The sequence below is a fragment of the Neovison vison genome, chromosome 7 (genome assembly GCF_020171115.1).
Source record: "Neovison vison isolate M4711 chromosome 7, ASM_NN_V1, whole genome shotgun sequence".
NCBI classification, from domain to species: Eukaryota; Metazoa; Chordata; class Mammalia; order Carnivora; family Mustelidae; genus Neogale; species Neogale vison.
The window spans coordinates 195,462,167-195,480,421 of record NC_058097.1 but is presented as its reverse complement, the minus strand read 5'-3'; the positions used below and the strand labels follow the sequence as shown (position 1 = coordinate 195,480,421).

Genomic DNA, 18,255 nt, shown 5'->3' with positions numbered 1-18,255 from the left:
ACCCAGGAGTGCAATTGCAGGGTCATAGGGAAGCTCTATTTTTAATTTCTTGAGGAATCTCCACACTATTCTCCAAAGTGGCTACACCAACTTGCATTCCCACCAACAGTGTAAGAGGGTTCCCCTTTCTCCACATCCCCTCCAACACATGTTGTTTCCTGACTTGCTAATTTTGGCCATTCTAACTATCAATAATTCTTCTAACATTTATGGCATAAGGTGGTATCTCAATGTAGTTTTTTTTTTCTTTCAAAATTTCTTTTTTTTTCAATGTAGTTTTAATTTGAATCTCCCTAATAGCTAGTGATGATGAACATTTTTTCTATGTCTGATGACCATTTGTATGTCTTCATTGGAGAAGTGTCTGTACATATCTTCTGCCCATTTTTTGATGTGATTATCTGTTTTGTGTGTGTTGAGTTTGAGGAGTTCTTTATAGATCTTGGATATCAACCTTTTTTCTGTACTGTCATTTGCAAATATCTTCTCCCATGTGGGTTGCCTCTTTGTTTTGTTGATGTTTCCTTTATAGCAGCAATGGCCACGGTCGCCAAACTGTGGAAAGAACCAAGATGCCCTCCAAGGGATGAATGGATAAGGAAGATGTGGTCCATATATACTATGGAGTATTATGTCTCCATCAGAAAGGATAAATACCCAACTTTTGTAGCAACATGGATGGGTCTGGAAGAGATGATACTGAGTGAAATAAGTCAAGCAGAGAGAGTCAATTATCATATGGTTTCACTTATTTGTGGAGCATAACAAATAGCATGGAGGACAAGGGGAGTTAGAGAGGAGAAGGGAGTTGAGGGAAATTTGGAGGTGAACCTGAGAGACTATGGACTCTGAAAAACAATCTGAGGGTTTTGAAGAGGTGGGGGGTGGGAGGTTGGGGGAACCAGGTGGTGGGTATTAGAGAGGGCAGAATTACATGAAGCACTGAGTGTGGTACAAAAACAATGAATACTGTTACACTGAAAAGAAATTTTAAAAAAATGTTATACTTAAAAAAAAATAAAATACATGTACACTTTGACCCACAAAATATAATATAATATAATATAATATAATAAATATAATATAATATATGTTAATAAAAAATGAAATAAAATGGGAAAAAATAAAATATATAGAGAAGGTCTGATACAGTAAGAAAACCATTAACTAAATTAAAAATTTGAACAGTACATTATATAGCCTATTAAAACATAATTTATAAAGTTTTAAATACATACAAAAATAATGTCATGTCCTGGATGGCACTAAAGGGTAGTATGCTTAGCGAAATAAGTCAATCAGAGAAAGACAACTATCATATGATCTCCCTGATATGAGGAAGTGGAGATGCAATGTTGGAGGTTTAGGGGGTAGGAAAAGAAAAAATGAAAGAAGATGGGATTGGGAGGGAGACAAACCATAAAAGACTCAATCTCAAAAAACAGACTGAGGGTTGCTGGGGGGAGGGGGGACGGGAGAGGGTGGTGGGATATGGACATTGGTGAGGGAATATGCTATGATGAGTGCTGTGAAATGTGTAGACCTGGCGATTCACAGACCTGTACCCCTGGGGATAAAAATACATGATATGTTTATTTAAAAATTTAAAAATTAAAAAAAATAAAATTAAAAATAACATCATGTAACAAAAGCTGAATATCAGGGAATTGTGTATATAACATGTACTTTTTTTGGTAAAATATAAACAAAAATGGGGAAATTACAACAATGAAGATTGCTAACATTTATGGAGCACTCCCAAGCACTGTACAGATTTACTTCATTTAGGTTCACCACAATTCTTTCAGCTAGTTGTTCTTTTATCACCTCCCTTCTGCTGATTAGCACAATGAGATTAAGTAAAAGGGTCAAGGTCATAGAGTTTGTAAGAAAGTCGGAATTCAACCCAAGCAGGTCTATCCAGAGCTTCAATACATTATCACCAAAACCACAATGAATGATTGTTTTGATAAAAGCTTCAAATATTGGGTGAGCATACAATCTGGTTTGCCTGGAACAATCCTGATTTATGCCTATTGTCCTGACATGATTATCAATAATTCTTTTTTCATGACCAAGGTTGTTCAGTTTGGATAATAAGTGATATGATCTCCCTGCATTAAGAGCCCCTCGTAGAGCTCCTGATTCTGAAAGTCTAGAAAGAAAAATTAGAATTTGATTCACTTAGGTCATGAGGGGCACATGATAGCGCAGAGAAATGGACTCAGCTGGGAACATTTCTCTATGTGTTTTCTCCATCCCTCACTCTGGAGACTAATTAGATGCCAACAATGCCTTCTGTTAATTACCTCCTCTCTTGCCACACTAGACCCTAAGGAGACCTTTAAGAGAATCTTGAGTTGGAAGCACCTCTCTTGAAGCAATGGCTAGTAGGACCTAGGGGAAGTAAACATACCCATTCTGAAATGCTCATCTTGTGATGTTTGTGTCCTTCAAATCCCTAGAGAACTCTGTGCACATCTGGGCATATAGGGTGCAGTCAAGAAGACAGCACAGGTCCAGGCACAGGTCCAGGACAAGGCAGCCATGGTAGCAGTGCCTCTCAGATTTCACCAAGATATACCTGTCAGAACATCTACAATACCTGGGTGGGTAAAATCAGAATGGGAAAATTTGGCTTGCTTTCTTCTTTATTTAAAGAAGGTTTTACTTATTTATTTGAGAGACAAAACATGAGTGGGGGAGGTACAGAGGGAGCAGCATGTCCAATCCTGGGCTTGATCCCAGGACCCTGGGACCATGACCTGAGCTCATGGCAGATGCTTAACCAGCTGAGCCACCCAGGCACTGTTGGCTTGCTTTCTTCATGCAACCCTGGTTTCCTCTGCATTCAATTCAGAGACCTCATGCATCCAAGGTTCAATTACTATTTTTACTTTTTTATTTTCTCGTGATAACTATACTCCCTCTTCCTTATCCCCATGGGACTATTTGAATGTTAACAGAATCGAAGATATTTTAACTGAAAGAAAAACATCTCCCATGGAATTTCGGTCATTGACAAATAGGTAGAATGAGGGGTGGAGGGTATGGAGGTTTTCTGATAGGTCAAGGAGCCCCAGATTTTCATTACCATATAATTCTGCTTTTTCCCTGTAAAAACTTTTTGGAAAACACCTTTAGGATATAATCATTATTACCATTTATTATTAATATAAAAACCCATTTTCAAGAGCTTACTGTGACCAGCACTCTATTACATACTTTACATACCATACTTAAATAGGTTTTCACAAAAACCTAATGAGGTCATGGTCATTCCTCCCTTACAAATGAAGAAATGGTGGCAAATAGTGGTGATGTGATTTGCTAACCATCATAAAGTTGGTAAATGGTGGAGCCAAGTATACTCTGCTTCTCAGTAATTAATTTAGTTTCCCATTTATATTCATTAGGAATAATAGAAACTGTTGCTTAGCCTGAAATGCAGTAGCCAGAGGGAGTTGATACAATTTTATTCCAAAACAATTTGATGGCATTATTTTGCATAAATATACAATTTATATAGCTTTTGGAAATGTTAAAAATTGTCCTTGACTGCCATCTTTCCAGACCCATCTTTAAAGTGGATATTAAAATTAAAAAATTTTTAAAAATAAAGTGGATATTAATCATTGTAATAGTTGATGCAAGAGGTCACTTACTTCAGCTACAGTTGATACTAGGCCAATGTGATCTACTACCTACTCTTATTTGTTTAAACTTTAAGAATCATCTTGAAGCTTTAAGCAACTTATAAACAATTAAGTAGTTCAATGTTAATAACTAGGAAAATAAAGATGAAAGACACAGAAACTTTTTATATAAATTTGAAGAATAGTTAATTATTAAAAAAAAAAGAATAGTTAATTATTAAATGCCTAACCCCAGAGCCAGTCCTCCTGAGTGGGCTCCCAAGTCTGCCACTTTTTGGCATTGGGACCCTGGGCAAATCTCTTAACTTCATGTGTCTAATATTAAAATAGGATTTTTGTAAGGCTTACCTGGTTAATATATATATTAGAAGAAGGACTAGAATAGTAAGTGTGGTCAAAAAGTATTATTTATTATTATATTTGATGAAAACAGATAAACAAAAGGGCAGACATTTATAATACTGTACCCTAAAAATTAACAATTGATTTGTTTGTTTGATGTTCCAAATCTGTCTATATGCAAAGTCTTTTTATGATCAAATTAGCATATTTCATTTCATAATGCTTAAGGGTTTAAGAATCAATATTTATTTCACATTTTATAGCTTTTTGTTTCCAATTAAATTCATTTAAGGGCTAGTTAGGATGTAAAGCATATGACCTACAAGTGAACAAACCCAAGCCCAATCCCTACCCCAAATCCTGAAATATGAAGAACTTTAGGAATCAATGAGCTAAATGTTCCTTAGCATTGGTCTGGTTCCCTAGCATGTCCTAAGTTTTAAGTGGTTTGGTCTTTAAATTTCTAAATATGTACTTCTTTCCACTTTTTTCTTCCTTCTTATCTTCCTCCATTCCCTAATTGTAAGGAGCACATAACGAGAAACAACTTTGCTAACTTAAGAAGCTTAAGAAGTTTATGCCAGGCAGTAATTTCTAACCTGTTATTGTGAACATTACAAATCACCGTGACACAATTTGCTACATCAAAGACCTCTGCTAAATCAATCTCCTTTAAAGCAATACCCTCAGATTACAAGGGAAAGTTACCATCTCAGGATTTTTGGGTCCCCTAACCCCCGAGGCTGGTTCACCCGAAGTTGTAAGGATACACAGTGATGCCCACAGAGATACTGGATATTTTCCCCATTTTAGCTCCAGGTATTGTCTTAGAGAAACTCAAACTCTCCTCCCCCTTCAATGATAGAAGATTGGTTTTTTAAATTTAAATTCAATTAGCCAATATATCATACATCATTATTTTCAGATGTACATTTCAATAATTCATCAATTGCTTATAACACCCTGGGTCCATCACAATATGTGCCCTCCTTAATGCCCAGTTATCCCATACACCCATCCACTTTCCTTCCAGCAGAGAGGGAGACAAACCATAAGAGACTGTTTTGTTTTTGTTTTTTTTATAAATAACAGGAATATAATTTCTCCCCAAAATGGGATGATAATATTTCAGTGAGTAAAAGAACCTCTTAAATTTCTCCTTTGGTCCCATGATTGTGATCATTTTCCAATATTAAAGAAAATCCTTCGTATTTCTACCTTGTTGGAAGATTTATGCCCTGATAGAAATAAATCATAATATCAATTGGAAGCATTATCTTAATCTCAAGGTCTGACAAATGCTGAAGCATTCCTTTAACAAACATGTGCCCCTCCTCTACAGTATGTGAGCTATTGGAGGTGTTTACAAAAAACGTAGGTGCTGAGTGTGGTCTTGCTTTCCTAAGATACAACTGCTTTCAACCATTCTGCTGGCTTTCAGACAGCTGCCCATGCTCTAGCAACAAACTGTCACTTAATTCATCTAATCTTTAGAAAAGTGGTTTTCAAAGTATACTATTGGGACCAGCCGTGTGAGCATCACCTGAAAACTCATTCCAACAGCAAATTCTCAGATTCCATTCCTGACCTACTACCTAGGAAATTCTTGGAGGTAGGGCCCAGTCATCTGTGCATTAGCAGATGCTCAGGGCAATTTTTATACCCGTTGAAGGGAGACTGATGTTGAAATTACCTGTGGGGCTTTAGCAAATACGGGTGCCTGGTTCCCAGCACCAGCAATGCTGATTTAAAATCTGAGGTGCAGTCTGATCCATGAGGGTTTGAAAAGTTCACCAGATGATTCTAATGCACAGCCATGGTTGAGAAACTCTGCTTTAGGGGGATAATTTTCAGGCTGATGGGTGAGCTGCAGAAAGATCAGAGGGATAGCTGTGCAGGTGGTTCCCTCCCCTGCCTTTGTATTACAAAGGCTAGGAAAGCAACACATAGAATAACCCAGCTTGATGAATCTGGGTAACTTGTCCCGGTGCAAGACAATGGGCAAAATGCAGGGGGCTCCTGTCTCTAATTTGTCTGTGTTCCATTTTCTCCCTCCTCCCCAGACTGTAGAAATCAGTATTTCATTTGAGACTTCTCATGTATTACTTAGTGACACTCTGGGCATAGAGTTTAGTAAGTTGTAGAAATAAGATGTGGACTTTTAAACAATTCCTTTTTAGTGTGTTTTTTCTCCAGTCTTATTTACTGACTGTATCTACATAGGGGTAAGATTTTAAGTAAAATGGTATTTATGATCACATTACTTTCTCCATATACCATTTTTGTTGTTTGCTTTTTGGCTCAAGTGCATCTTCTGGTAGACATTTATGAGACGAGCTAATATATATGGTGACCTCTGAGTTCTTTTATTTGTTATTTATTTGTCTTATTTAAATTCAAGTTAGTTAACACATAATGTATTATAAATTTTGGGGTAGAATTTAGTGATTCATCAGTTAGATATAACACCAAGTGCTCATTATATCAAGTGCCCTCCTTAATGCCCGTCACCCAGCTACCCCATCTCACCACCCAAGTCCCCTCCAGCAACTCTGTTCATTCTCTATAGATAAGAGCTTCTTATGGTTTGTCTCCCTCTCTGTTTTTATCCTATTTTATTTTTCATTCCTTTCCTTTATGTTCATCTGTTTTGTTTCTTAAATTCCACGTATGAGTGAAATCATATGATACTTGTCTTCTCTGACAGACTTATTTCACTTAGTATAATACACCCTAGCTCCATCCACATCATTCCAAATGGCAAGATTTCATTCTGATGGCTGAGTAATATTTGTGACATATTTGTGACATCTGGGCTCTTTCCATAGTTTTGGTATCGTGGACATTGCTGCTACAAACATTAGGGTGCATGTGCCTTTTCAAATCACTATGTATGATTTGGGTTAATACATAGTAATGTATAGCTGGGTCATAGGGTAGTTCTGTTTTTATCTTTTTGAGAAACCTCCATACTGTTTTCTACAGTGGCTGCACTAGTTTGCATCCCATCAATAATGTAAGAGCGTTCCCCTCCCTGCATCCTCCCCAACATCTGTTGTTTCCTGAGTTGCTAATTTTAGCCATTCTTACCAGTGTGAGCTGACACCTCATTGTTGTTTTGATTTGTATTTCCTGATGATGAGTGATGCTGAACATTTTTTTCATGTGTCTGTTAGCCATTTCTATGTCTTCTTTGAAGAAATGTCTGTTCATAACTTCTGCCCATTTCTTGCCTAGGTTTTTGTTTTGGAGGGTATTTATTTTATTTTATTCTATTTTTTAAAAAGATCTATTTATTTATTTTAGAGAGAAGGGGAAGTGTAGTGGGAAAGGAAAGGGAGAGGGAAAGAATGTCAAGCAGACTCCATGCTGAGCATGGAGCCCAGGGTGGGGCTCAATCCCACAACCTATGAGATCATGACCTGAGCAAAAACCAAGAGTCAGACACTCAACCAACTGAGACACGCAGGAGGTCCTTTATTTTACCTACTTTCTAAAAAGCTGTTCTTTCTGTCTTTGTGTTTTCAGAGTATATTGTTACCCCCCCCCCGTTTTTTGCTGCCTCAAACCTGAACTTAATCTCTATGACAGTGATTTCTTTCATTAACTTTTGAACATCATTTTTTATATGTTGGTTTTGCTAAATGCTTATTCACTGCAATGAGATATCTATATAGTCCTTTTTTGTTTTTTACGTAGACATTCAGATCATGTGGGAATAATGATTAATTCTCATATTGCTATTTAGTTTCTTTTTGGATTTTCTATAAAAGCAACCAGATCCCATGGAGGTAATAAAAATATAATTTCTATCTTATCCTCAAAGCTGAAATTCTCATAGCTGTTGTTGGCAGTGAAAAGGGCACATTTAGGTGAAGTGTATGGTATATTAATTATAGCTCAATAAAACTTTTTAAAAAATTACATACTGGGAAAGCAATTTGACAATTTCTTTTAAAGTTAAATAAACACTTACCATATAATCCAGCAAGTAAGCTGCAAAGTACTTATCTCCCAAATGAAACCATTTGTCTACACCACTATTTGCACATAAAAATTCATAAAAGATTTATTTATAATAGCTAGAATTTAGAAGCAATTCAAATATCCATTAGCAGGTGAATGGATGAACACATTGTTGTATATATGTATGATAGAATATTATTCAGACACTAAAAGGAACAAATTATTGATGAACACAACTATATGAATATTCAAAAATACTATATTAAATGAAAGGAACTGGACATAAAAGAGTAAATACAATTTGTTTCCATTTATTTAGAAAATCTAGTGAAGATCCCCTAACATAGAGTGACAGAATATGCTGAGTGAAATAAGTCAAGCAGAGAGAGTCAATTATCATATGGTTTCACTTATTTGTGGAGCATAACAAATAGCATTGAAGACATGGGGAGTTAGAGAGGAGAAGGGAGTTGGAGGAAATTGGGAGGGGAGGTAAACCATGAGAGACTATGGACTCTGAAAAACAATCTGAGGGATTTTAAGTGGTGGTGGGGTGGGAGGTTGGGGGAACGAGGTGGTGGGCATTAGAGAGGGCACGGATTGCATGGAGCACTGGGTGTGGTACAAAAACAATGAATACTGTTATGCTGAAAAAAAAATAAATTAAAAAAAAAAAAGAAAGCAGATTGGTGGTTGCCTAAGGGGGTAGGAGAGAGGACTTATTTTAAAAAGGCATAAGGGAATATTTTGGAGGGAAGAAAATGTCCTACATCTTGATTATGGTGGTGTGCTAATGGGTGAGCAAATTTGTCAACTGCATAAAATTGATATACTTTATTGTATGTGAATTATACCTCACTAAAGTTGACTTTTTAAAATTTCATTGTTTTTCTGCACTTGTTTCACTAGCTAGAGTCTTTAAGGCAAAGATTAATAAAATATGTGACGGTGAGCTTTATGTCCTTGTTTTGAACTCTATGATAATTCTTTCATTATTTTACCATTACAATATAATTTGCTGAGGTTGGTTGTAAGATATCCTCAGCAAGGTTAAAATAGTTCCCTTATTTGCTAATTATTTATTTATTTATTTATTTTATTTTTATTATTTTTTAAGATTTTATTTATTTATTTGACAGAGAGAGATCACAAGTAGGCAGAGAGGCAGGCAGAGAGAGAGAGAGGGAAGCAGGCTCCCCGCTGAGCAGAGAGCCCGATGCGGGACTCGATCCCAGGACCCTGAGATCATGACCTGAGCCGAAGGCAGCGGCTTAATCTACTGAGCCACCCAGGCGCCCCTTTGCTAATTTTTTAAAATCATGAATAAATTTTTTAGTTAAATCCATTAGGGTGATTATATTATTTTCTTCTTTAATCTCTTAATGTGGTGAATTACAATAAGTGACTTTCTAATATTAAGGCAACCATGCCTTTCTGAAATAAACACAACTTGTTCATGCTTTATTATTTTTATATGCTGTTAGATACAGTTTGTCAACACTTTGTTCAAGATGTTTCTAATCTGTGCATACAAGTCAATATGGCTATACTGTTTCATTTTTATTCCATTCTTGTCAGGTTTGGGTACAAAGTTATGATAGTCCCACAAAAATGAATTGGAGATTGGTCTAAATTTCTATACTTTGGAAAGTTTTGTGTATAATTGGAATTACTGTTTTCTTTCATTATTATTTTTAATTTTATTTACTTATTTGACAGAGAGAGAATGAGCACAAGTGGGGGGAGCTGCAAGCAAAAGGAGAGAGAGAAGCAGCCTCCCTGCTGAGCAAGGAGCCCAATTTGGGCTTGATCCCAGGTTCCTGGGATCATAACCTGAGCCGAAGGCAGATGCTTAACTGACTGCACCACCCAGGGACCCTGTGTTTTCCTTTATTCCTGGTACAACTTGCTGATTAAACCATTTGGGCCTGGGGTTTTCTTCATGGAAAGATTTTCAGTATTGATTCAAATTTTTAGTGTTTATAGAATATTCAGATTTCTGATTCCTTTTTGAGTCACTTTGGCAAGTTACATTTTCCTAGAAATTTGTACATTTTAAGTTTTAAAACTTATTGACATGAAATTGTTTAGCATATCCATTGTAACAATTTCAGGAACTAATTATATCTCCCTTTCCATTGCTAATTTTTTTTGCTGTTAAAATATTTTATTTACTTATTTATTTTTAAAATTAACATATAATGTATTATTAGCTCCAGAGGTACAGGTCTGTGAATCGCCAGGTTTACACACTTCACAGCACTCACCATAGCACATACCCTCCCCAATGTCCATAACCCCACCACCCTCTCCCTACCCCCCTTCCCCCGCAACCTTCAGCTTGTTTTATGAGATTAAGACTCTCTTATGGTTTGTCTCCCTCCTGATCCTATGTTGTCTCATTTATTCTTTTCCTACCCCCCAAACCCCCCACGTTGCATCTCCTCTTCCTCATATCAGGGAGATCATATGATAGTTGTCTTTCTCCGATTGACTTATTTCGCTAAGCATAATATCCTCTAGTTCCATCTACATCATCGCAAATGGCAAGATTTCATTTCTTTTGATGGCTGCATAGTATTCCATTGTATATATATACCTCCTTTTTTCTCCTTTTTTAGATTTCAAGTTTTTATTTAAATTCTAGTTAGCTAACATATAAAGTAAAATTGGTTTCAGGTGTATAATTTAATGATTCATCACTTACTTATAACTCCCAGTGCTCATCACAGCACGTGCCCTCCTTAATACCCACCACCCAGTTAGCCCATCCCCTGCCCACCTCCTCTCCATCAACCAGCAGTTTGTTCTCTATTGTTAGGTGTCTCTTATGGTTTGCTTCTCTCTTTTTTCTTTTTTCCTTTCCCCTATGTTCAATTGTTCTATTTGTTAAATTCCACATATGAGTGAAATCCTATATATACCCATTATATTTCAATTTAAAAATCCACAAGATTTGGTGAATAGTATTTTTCATTATATTTGTTACAAATGTTTTCTAATTTCTATTCTAATGTATTTTTTGACTTCTGAATAGTTTAGAAATATGTGGTTAATTTCCAAATATGATGGTCCTTCAATTACCAATTTATTACTGATTTCTAACTTAATCCCACTGTAGTCTGAGAATGTTATATGTATGACCAATCCTTTATTTTTTTAATTTAATTTAATTTTTTCAGTGTTCCAAGATTCATTGTTTATGTACCACACTTAATGCTCCATGTAATACATGTCCTCCTTAACACCCACCACCAGGCTGACCTTTTTAAAGTTTTTCATGAGCCAAAGTAGTGCTTCAAAACTATATTCCATAGATATTAGCTAATGATACAACTTCACTCAATACTTACTATTTGCACGAGTGACACTGTACATAACTGAACTAATTTCATTTCGACTGAACTATATGAGGTAGGTTCTATTATCTTTGTCTTGTCAATTAAGTAAGTTAGGTAGAAAGATAATAGACAACATATTCAGAGTCCTAAATGTCCCAAAACTCCCAGATAACAGAACCACATTCCAAAGATAGCTATGTGACATCTAAGGCTATGCTTTTAGTCACTAAGCTATACATAGGAGTTATAATTCCTCTAATCATATCCGGAAATTTCTAAAGTATCTTTAAGAAGAGCTTTCCAAATGTTATACTTTCTTTTGTCCTTGTAAGAGCCTAGTGAGCTAACAGTGAAAAGCATAATTATCTTCTTTTACATGTGGGAATATTGATGCAGGGGACCATTGTAACTATTTAGGGGCAACATTAAGTGGAGTTATTTCTTCTAAAATGGCTCAATATTTCTCTTGTTTTTGTTTTTAGTGTGAGTAGAAGGTGATAATAGAAATTGGGATAACAGCTGACTTAAAGATTTATTCTCTTCTTTGTCTACAGATCCTAGGATTACTAATGCAATGGCTGGGGGAAGGAACAGTACAGCAGTTATGACATTCATTCTCTTGGGATTCTCTGAATTTCCAAAGCTCACCATTGTCCTTTTTTCAGTGTTCCTAGGGACCTACCTCATGACAGTGTGCTGGAACCTGGGCCTCATCACACTCATCAGGGTGGACTCCCATCTGCACACACCTATGTACTTTTTCCTCAGTAACCTGTCCTTGCTGGACATCTGCTATGTCTCCACTATAGCACCCAAGATGCTCTTGGATTTCTTCAAGAAGCAGAAATCCATCTCCTTTGTGGGGTGCACTATGCAGTACTTCTTCTTCTCTAGCCTGGGTCTGACTGAGTGCTGTCTCCTGGCAGCCATGGCTTATGACCGATATGCTGCCATTTGTGATCCTCTGCTCTACACCGCCATCATGTCGCCCACCCTCTGTGTCCAGATGGTGGCAGGATCTTGTGTAACTGGATTCTTTGGCTCATTTATCCAACTGTGTGCCTTACTTCAGCTCCATTTCTGTGGGCCAAATGTCATCAATCATTTCTTCTGTGACCTTCCCCAATTGCTAAACCTATCGTGCTCTGATACCTTTTTCTTTCAAATCATGACTTCTGTGCTCACAGTAATCTTCGGACTCACGTCTGTCTCAGTTATCATGATATCATATGGTTATATTGTTGCCACCATTCTGAAGATCACATCAGCTGAAGGCAGGTCCAAGGCCTTCAACACCTGTGCTTCTCACCTGACGGCAGTGACTCTATTCTTTGGCTCAGGTATCTTTGTTTATTTGTATCCTAACTCTGGTGATTCCCTGAGTCAAAACAAATTGGCATCAGTTTTATACACTGTTATAATCCCCATGCTAAATCCATTGATCTACAGCTTGAGGAACAAGGAAATCAAAGATGCCCTAAACAGATGGAAGAAGAGAATCTTTCTCTGTTGTTACTAATTATGAAATTTATTTGACAAACCATACAGAAAAAGTGGTGACTAAATGTTGACCCACAACTCTCCTAAGTGTGGGATGAATTATAGTTGCTTTACTCTCCCAGCATAAAACCATGACTGGCACAAGGACAGGATAATGCATGAGAAGTAACTGGAACCTCAGCATCTCCATCCTTCATCAGCTATGACCTAATACATGAATAGGCCAAACAATCCACAACTATTTTTGTAGTTAGTTGTGGTGGTGTGACTCTTCACCTTCAATATTCCAGCCCTACTTAATGCGCACTACCTCAAGGATCAGAAATGCCAGTACTGGTCAAGGCTGCTGGGAGACCAGTACATGTCTTTATAGCATCTCGGTTTTGTTTTGTTTTTTTTTTTTAAGATTTTACTTATTTATTTATTTGACAGAGAGAGATTGAGAGAGAGAGAGATCACAAGTAGGCAGAGAGGAGGAAGGCAGAAAGAGTGGGGGAAGCAGGCCCCCTGCTGAGCAGAGAGCCCAATGCAGGTCTCTGTCCCAGGACCCTGAGATCATGACCTGAGGCAAAGGCAGAGGCTTAACCCACTGAGCCACCCAGATGCCCCTATAGCATCTCATTTTAGTTAGGGCAGGGATTACTATTAGTATTGATAGATCTCTGTAAAAAGACTTTCCTATCTAACTAGGTTAGTTCTCAGATTAAACCTATTTTTTTACTTCTGGAAATTATGAATGTATTTCTTCATTTGTGGATTTGTCCAAAGCAAGAGTAACTACACCTGATCAAAGATTTGTTAACTTCAAAAAGAAATTTGTTGTAATAGGAATGCTGAACATGTATGTCTGACATAGGTAAGGTTTAGTTGACTAGTTGGCTCATTAGAAATTCTTAGAAAATTCCTTGTCTAAAAAAAAAAAGAAAGAAAGAAAAGAAAATTCCTTGTCTGTTATCTCTGTAGTCATCTATCTATCTTCACTGTGTAACCAGAAAAGGAAACCAGAAATTGGTACTCTGCTGAAAAGTGATCTATACCTGATTTTGGCACCAACAAGAATGTCTTTATGTTACTATTTTAATTTTTTAAAGTAGGACCAGTCCCCATCAGGAAGTTGTTTTTTCCAATAATTAACAAATGGGAAGTAGTTGGTGAAATTAGATAAAAGAAGCTGAACTTCTGGTGCATAAGGAAGTCTACATTTGGCTGTTCCCCTCATATCATTGGTTGGAATTGATACAAGGCAGAGAGGTCCTGGAGAGTTGAGGCTGGGTCAGAAAGCACACGCTTGTTATTTATCCTCAGATTCTGATTCCCATAATCTTAGGCCAACACCAGGAGCAATGCCTCAATATATAAAATTCAGAATCTCAGTTATGAAAAATATAATCTTCAGAAAAGAGTGATATGGGTCTTCACTCCAAAGGACCTGTTTCTAAGAAGACCAACCTTTTTATTCTTATCCCTAATTCACCTGTAACATATGCATGTATGGGACATGTATCCTTGTGTAGGAGCAACAGAGGTCCAGAGATTAATTAGTCATACAGAGGCTCGGTGGTTAGACAGAATTCTGGACAGCACTGTGTGTTTCTTTTTCTTTACCTAATGTGATTAATATTTTTCTCTTGATATTTTTAAAGAAATGAGTATACTTTATGTGATGTTGTGCTAGGGGAAAATATCTGCATCTATTAATTCTATTATGTCTTATCTCCTGGGTTTCTGGGCTGCTGCAGGAATTTAGCACTATGACTGAGCATGGATGTACTCTGAGATAAGGAGTGGTAAATACTGTGTCCTAAGAAATTCATTTTCTTTGCTGTGTTAGCAGAAAAAGACGAGGTTTTGGGTTTTTTTTTTAATTTTAATGTTGTATTACATTTTCCTTAGGTAATGCAGTATACCATGCACACAGATTTCAGAGGAGACACTCTTGTAATTTTTTGCCTTTTTTTTTAATTTTTTAAATTTCTTTTCAGCATAACAGTATTCATTGTTTTTGCACCACACATAGTGCTCCATGCAGTACGTGCCCTCCCTAATACCCACCACCTGGTTCCCCCAACCTCCCACCCCCTGCCCCTTCAGAACCCTCAGGTTGTTTTTCAGTGTCCATAGTCTCTCATGGTTCACCTCCCCTTCCAATTTCCCCCAACTCCCTTCTCCTCTCCATCTCCCCATGTCCTCCATGTTATTTGTTATGCTTCACAAATAAGTAAAACTATATGATAATTGACTCTCTCTGCTTGACTTATTTCACTCAGCATAATCTCTTCCAGTCCCGTCCATGTTGCTACAAAAGTTGGGTATTCATCCTTTCTGATGGAGGCATAATACTCCATAGTGTATATGGACCACATCTTCCTTATCCATTCGTCCATTGAAGGGCATCTTGGTTCTTTACACAGTTTGGAGACCGTGGCCATTGCTACTCTAAACATTGGGGTACAGATGGCCCTTCTTTTCACTGCATCTGTATCTTTGGGATAAATACCCAGGAGTGCAATTGCAGAGTCATAGGGAAGCTTATTTTTAATTTCTTGAGGAATCTCCACACTGTTTTCCAAAGCGGCTGCACCAACTCGCATTCCCACCAACAGTGGAAGAGGGTTCTCCTTTCTTCACATCCCCTCCAACACGTTGTTTCCTGTCTTGCTAATTTTGGCCATTCTAACGGGTGTAAGGTGGTATCTCAATGTGGTTTTAATTTGAATCTCCCTGATGGCTAGTGATGATGAACATTTTTTCATGTGTCTGGTAGCCATTTGTATGTCTTCATTGGAGAAGTATCTGTTCATATCTTCTGCCCATTTTTTGATATGATTATCAGTTTTGTGTGTGTTGAGTTTGAGAAGTTCTTTATAGATCCTGGATATCAACCTTTTGTCTGTACTGTCATTTGCAAACATCTTCTCCCATTCTGTGGGTTGCCTGAAAAAGAGGAGGTTTGATAGCTTCTAGGACTCTGGGTGTAGGCTAACTGCTCCTAATTCAGCACAGATTGCGGATTGTTTTGTTCATTACTATGCATCTTATTATTTCATAACTCAAAATTGCAAAATAATATTCATTTTATACACATACCTGTGTCCTATTTTTCGTAAGTACTCTACTAATTTATTTTTGGTGAATGAAAGTAGTTTTCTGAAAGTGAACATAAAAGTGGGCTTTGGAAGGTTACCTGGGCAGCTCAGTCAGTTAATCATGTGTTTCATGATTTCAGCTCAGGTCATGATCTTAAGGTTTTGTGATCAAGCTCCATGTTAGGCTCTGTGCTCAGTAGGGAGTCTGCCTGAGATTCTGTCTCTACTTTTCCCTCTACCCCTCTCCTTTCTCTCTCTCTCAAATAATAAATAAAATCCTTTTTAAAACATGGGGGCTTGGGGGTAGGAAAAGAAAAAATGAAAGAAGATGGGATCGGGAGGGAGACAAACCATAAAAGACCCAATCTCAAAAAACAGACTGAGGGTTGCTGCGGGGACGGGGGTTGGGAGAGGGTAGTGGGTTATGGACATTGGGGAGGGTATGTGCTATGGTGAGTGCTGTGAAATGTGTAAACCTGGTGATTCACAGACCTGTACCCCTGGGCATAAAAATACATTGTATGTTTATAAAACAATTTAAAAGTTAATAAAAAATTTTTTTAAAAAGTGGAATTTGCCCATTTTTTGATTGGGTTATTAGTTTTGTGAGTGTTGAGTTTGAGAAGTTCTTTATAGATCTTGGTATCAGCCATTTATCTGTAATATCATTTGCAAATATCTTCTCCCATTCCATGGGTTGCCTCTTAGTTTTGTTGACTGTTTCCTTTGCTGTGCAGTAGATTTTATCTTGATGAATTCCCCAAAGTTCATTTTCGCTTTTGCTTCTCTTGCCTTTGGAGACATGTCTTGAAAGAATTTGCTGCGGCCAGTGTCGAGGTTATTGCCTAATTTCTCCTCTAGGATTTTGATGGATTCCTGTCTCACATTGAGGTCTTTCATCCATTTTGAGTTTATCTTTGTGTATGGTGGAAGAGAATGATCCAGTTTCATTCTTCTGTATGTAGCTGTCCAATTTTCCCAGCACCACTTATTGAAGAGACTTTTTTTCCATTGGATATTTTTTCCTGATTAGTTTACCATAAAGTTGAGGGCCTATTTACGGAGTCTCTATTCTGTTCCATTGGTCTACAGACACTTTTCCAAAAAGACATACAAATGGCTAACAGACACATGAAAAAAAAAATTTCAACATCACCAGCTATCAGGGAAATACAAATCAAAATAACAATGATATATCAGCTTACAGCAGTTAGAATGCCAAAAATTAACAAAAATAGAGTTTCCCTATGACCCCGCTATTGCACTCCTGGGTATTTACCCCAAAGATACAGATGTAGTGAAAAGAAGGGCCATCTGTACCCCAATGTTTAGAGTAGCAATGGCCACAGTCGCCAAACTGTGGAAAGAACCAAGATGCCCTTCAACAGACGAATGGATAAGGAAGATGTGGTCCATATACACTATGGAGTATTATGCCTCCATTAGAAAGGATGAATACCCAACTTTTGTAGCAACATGGACGGGACTGGAAGAGATTATGCTGAGTGAAATAAGTCAAGCAGAGAGAGTCAATTATCATATGGTTTCACTTATTTGTGAAGCATAACAAATAACATGGAGGACATGGGGAGATGGAGAGGAGAAGGGGGTTGAGGGAAATTGGAAGGGGAGGTGAACCATGAGAGACTATGGACTCTGAAAAACAATCTGAGGGGTCTGAAGGGGCGGGGGGTGGGAGGTTGGGAGAACCAGCTGGTAGGTATTGGGGAGGGCATGTATTGCATGGAGCACTGGGTGTGGTGCAAAAATAATGAATACTGTTACACTGAAAATAAATTTAAAAAATTAAAAAAAAAGGAAGCAACAAATGTTGGCAAAGATATGGAGAAAGGGGAACCTTCTTACACTGTTTGTGGGAATGCAAGTTGGTATAGCCACTCTGGAAGACAGCATGGAGGTCCCTCAAGATGGTAAGAATAGAGCTACCCTATGACCCAGCAATTGCATTACTGGCTATTTACCCCAAGGATAGATAGGTAGTGAAAATAAGGGCCACATGAACCACAATGTTAATAGCAGACATGCCAACAATAGTCAAACTGTGGAAGGAGCTGAGATGTCCTTCTAAAGAAGAATGAATAAAGAAGGTGTGGTCCATATATATACAATGGAATATTATTCAGCCCTCAGAAAGGATGAATACCTATCATTTACATCAACATGGATGGAACTGGAGGGGATTATGCTAAGTGAAATAAGTCAAGTAGAGAAAGACAATTACCATATGGTTTCATTCATATGTGGAATATAAGCAATAGCATGGAGGACCATAGAGGAAGGGAGGGAAATCCAAAGGGGGAGAAATCAGAGAGGGAGATGAATCATGAGAGACTATGACACTGA

At 37.4% G+C, this 18,255-nt stretch overlaps 1 protein-coding gene across 1 annotated transcript; it reads left to right on the top strand.

Annotated features, from left to right (window-relative positions):
• Window positions 1-11,879: 11,879 nt before the first annotated feature.
• LOC122914506 (olfactory receptor 1440-like) lies at window positions 11,880-12,824 on the top strand. The gene has a single exon (XM_044261120.1). It carries the CDS (start codon window positions 11,880-11,882, stop codon window positions 12,822-12,824), a length of 945 nt encoding a protein of 314 aa, XP_044117055.1.
• The last annotated feature ends 5,431 nt before the right edge of the window (window positions 12,825-18,255 follow it).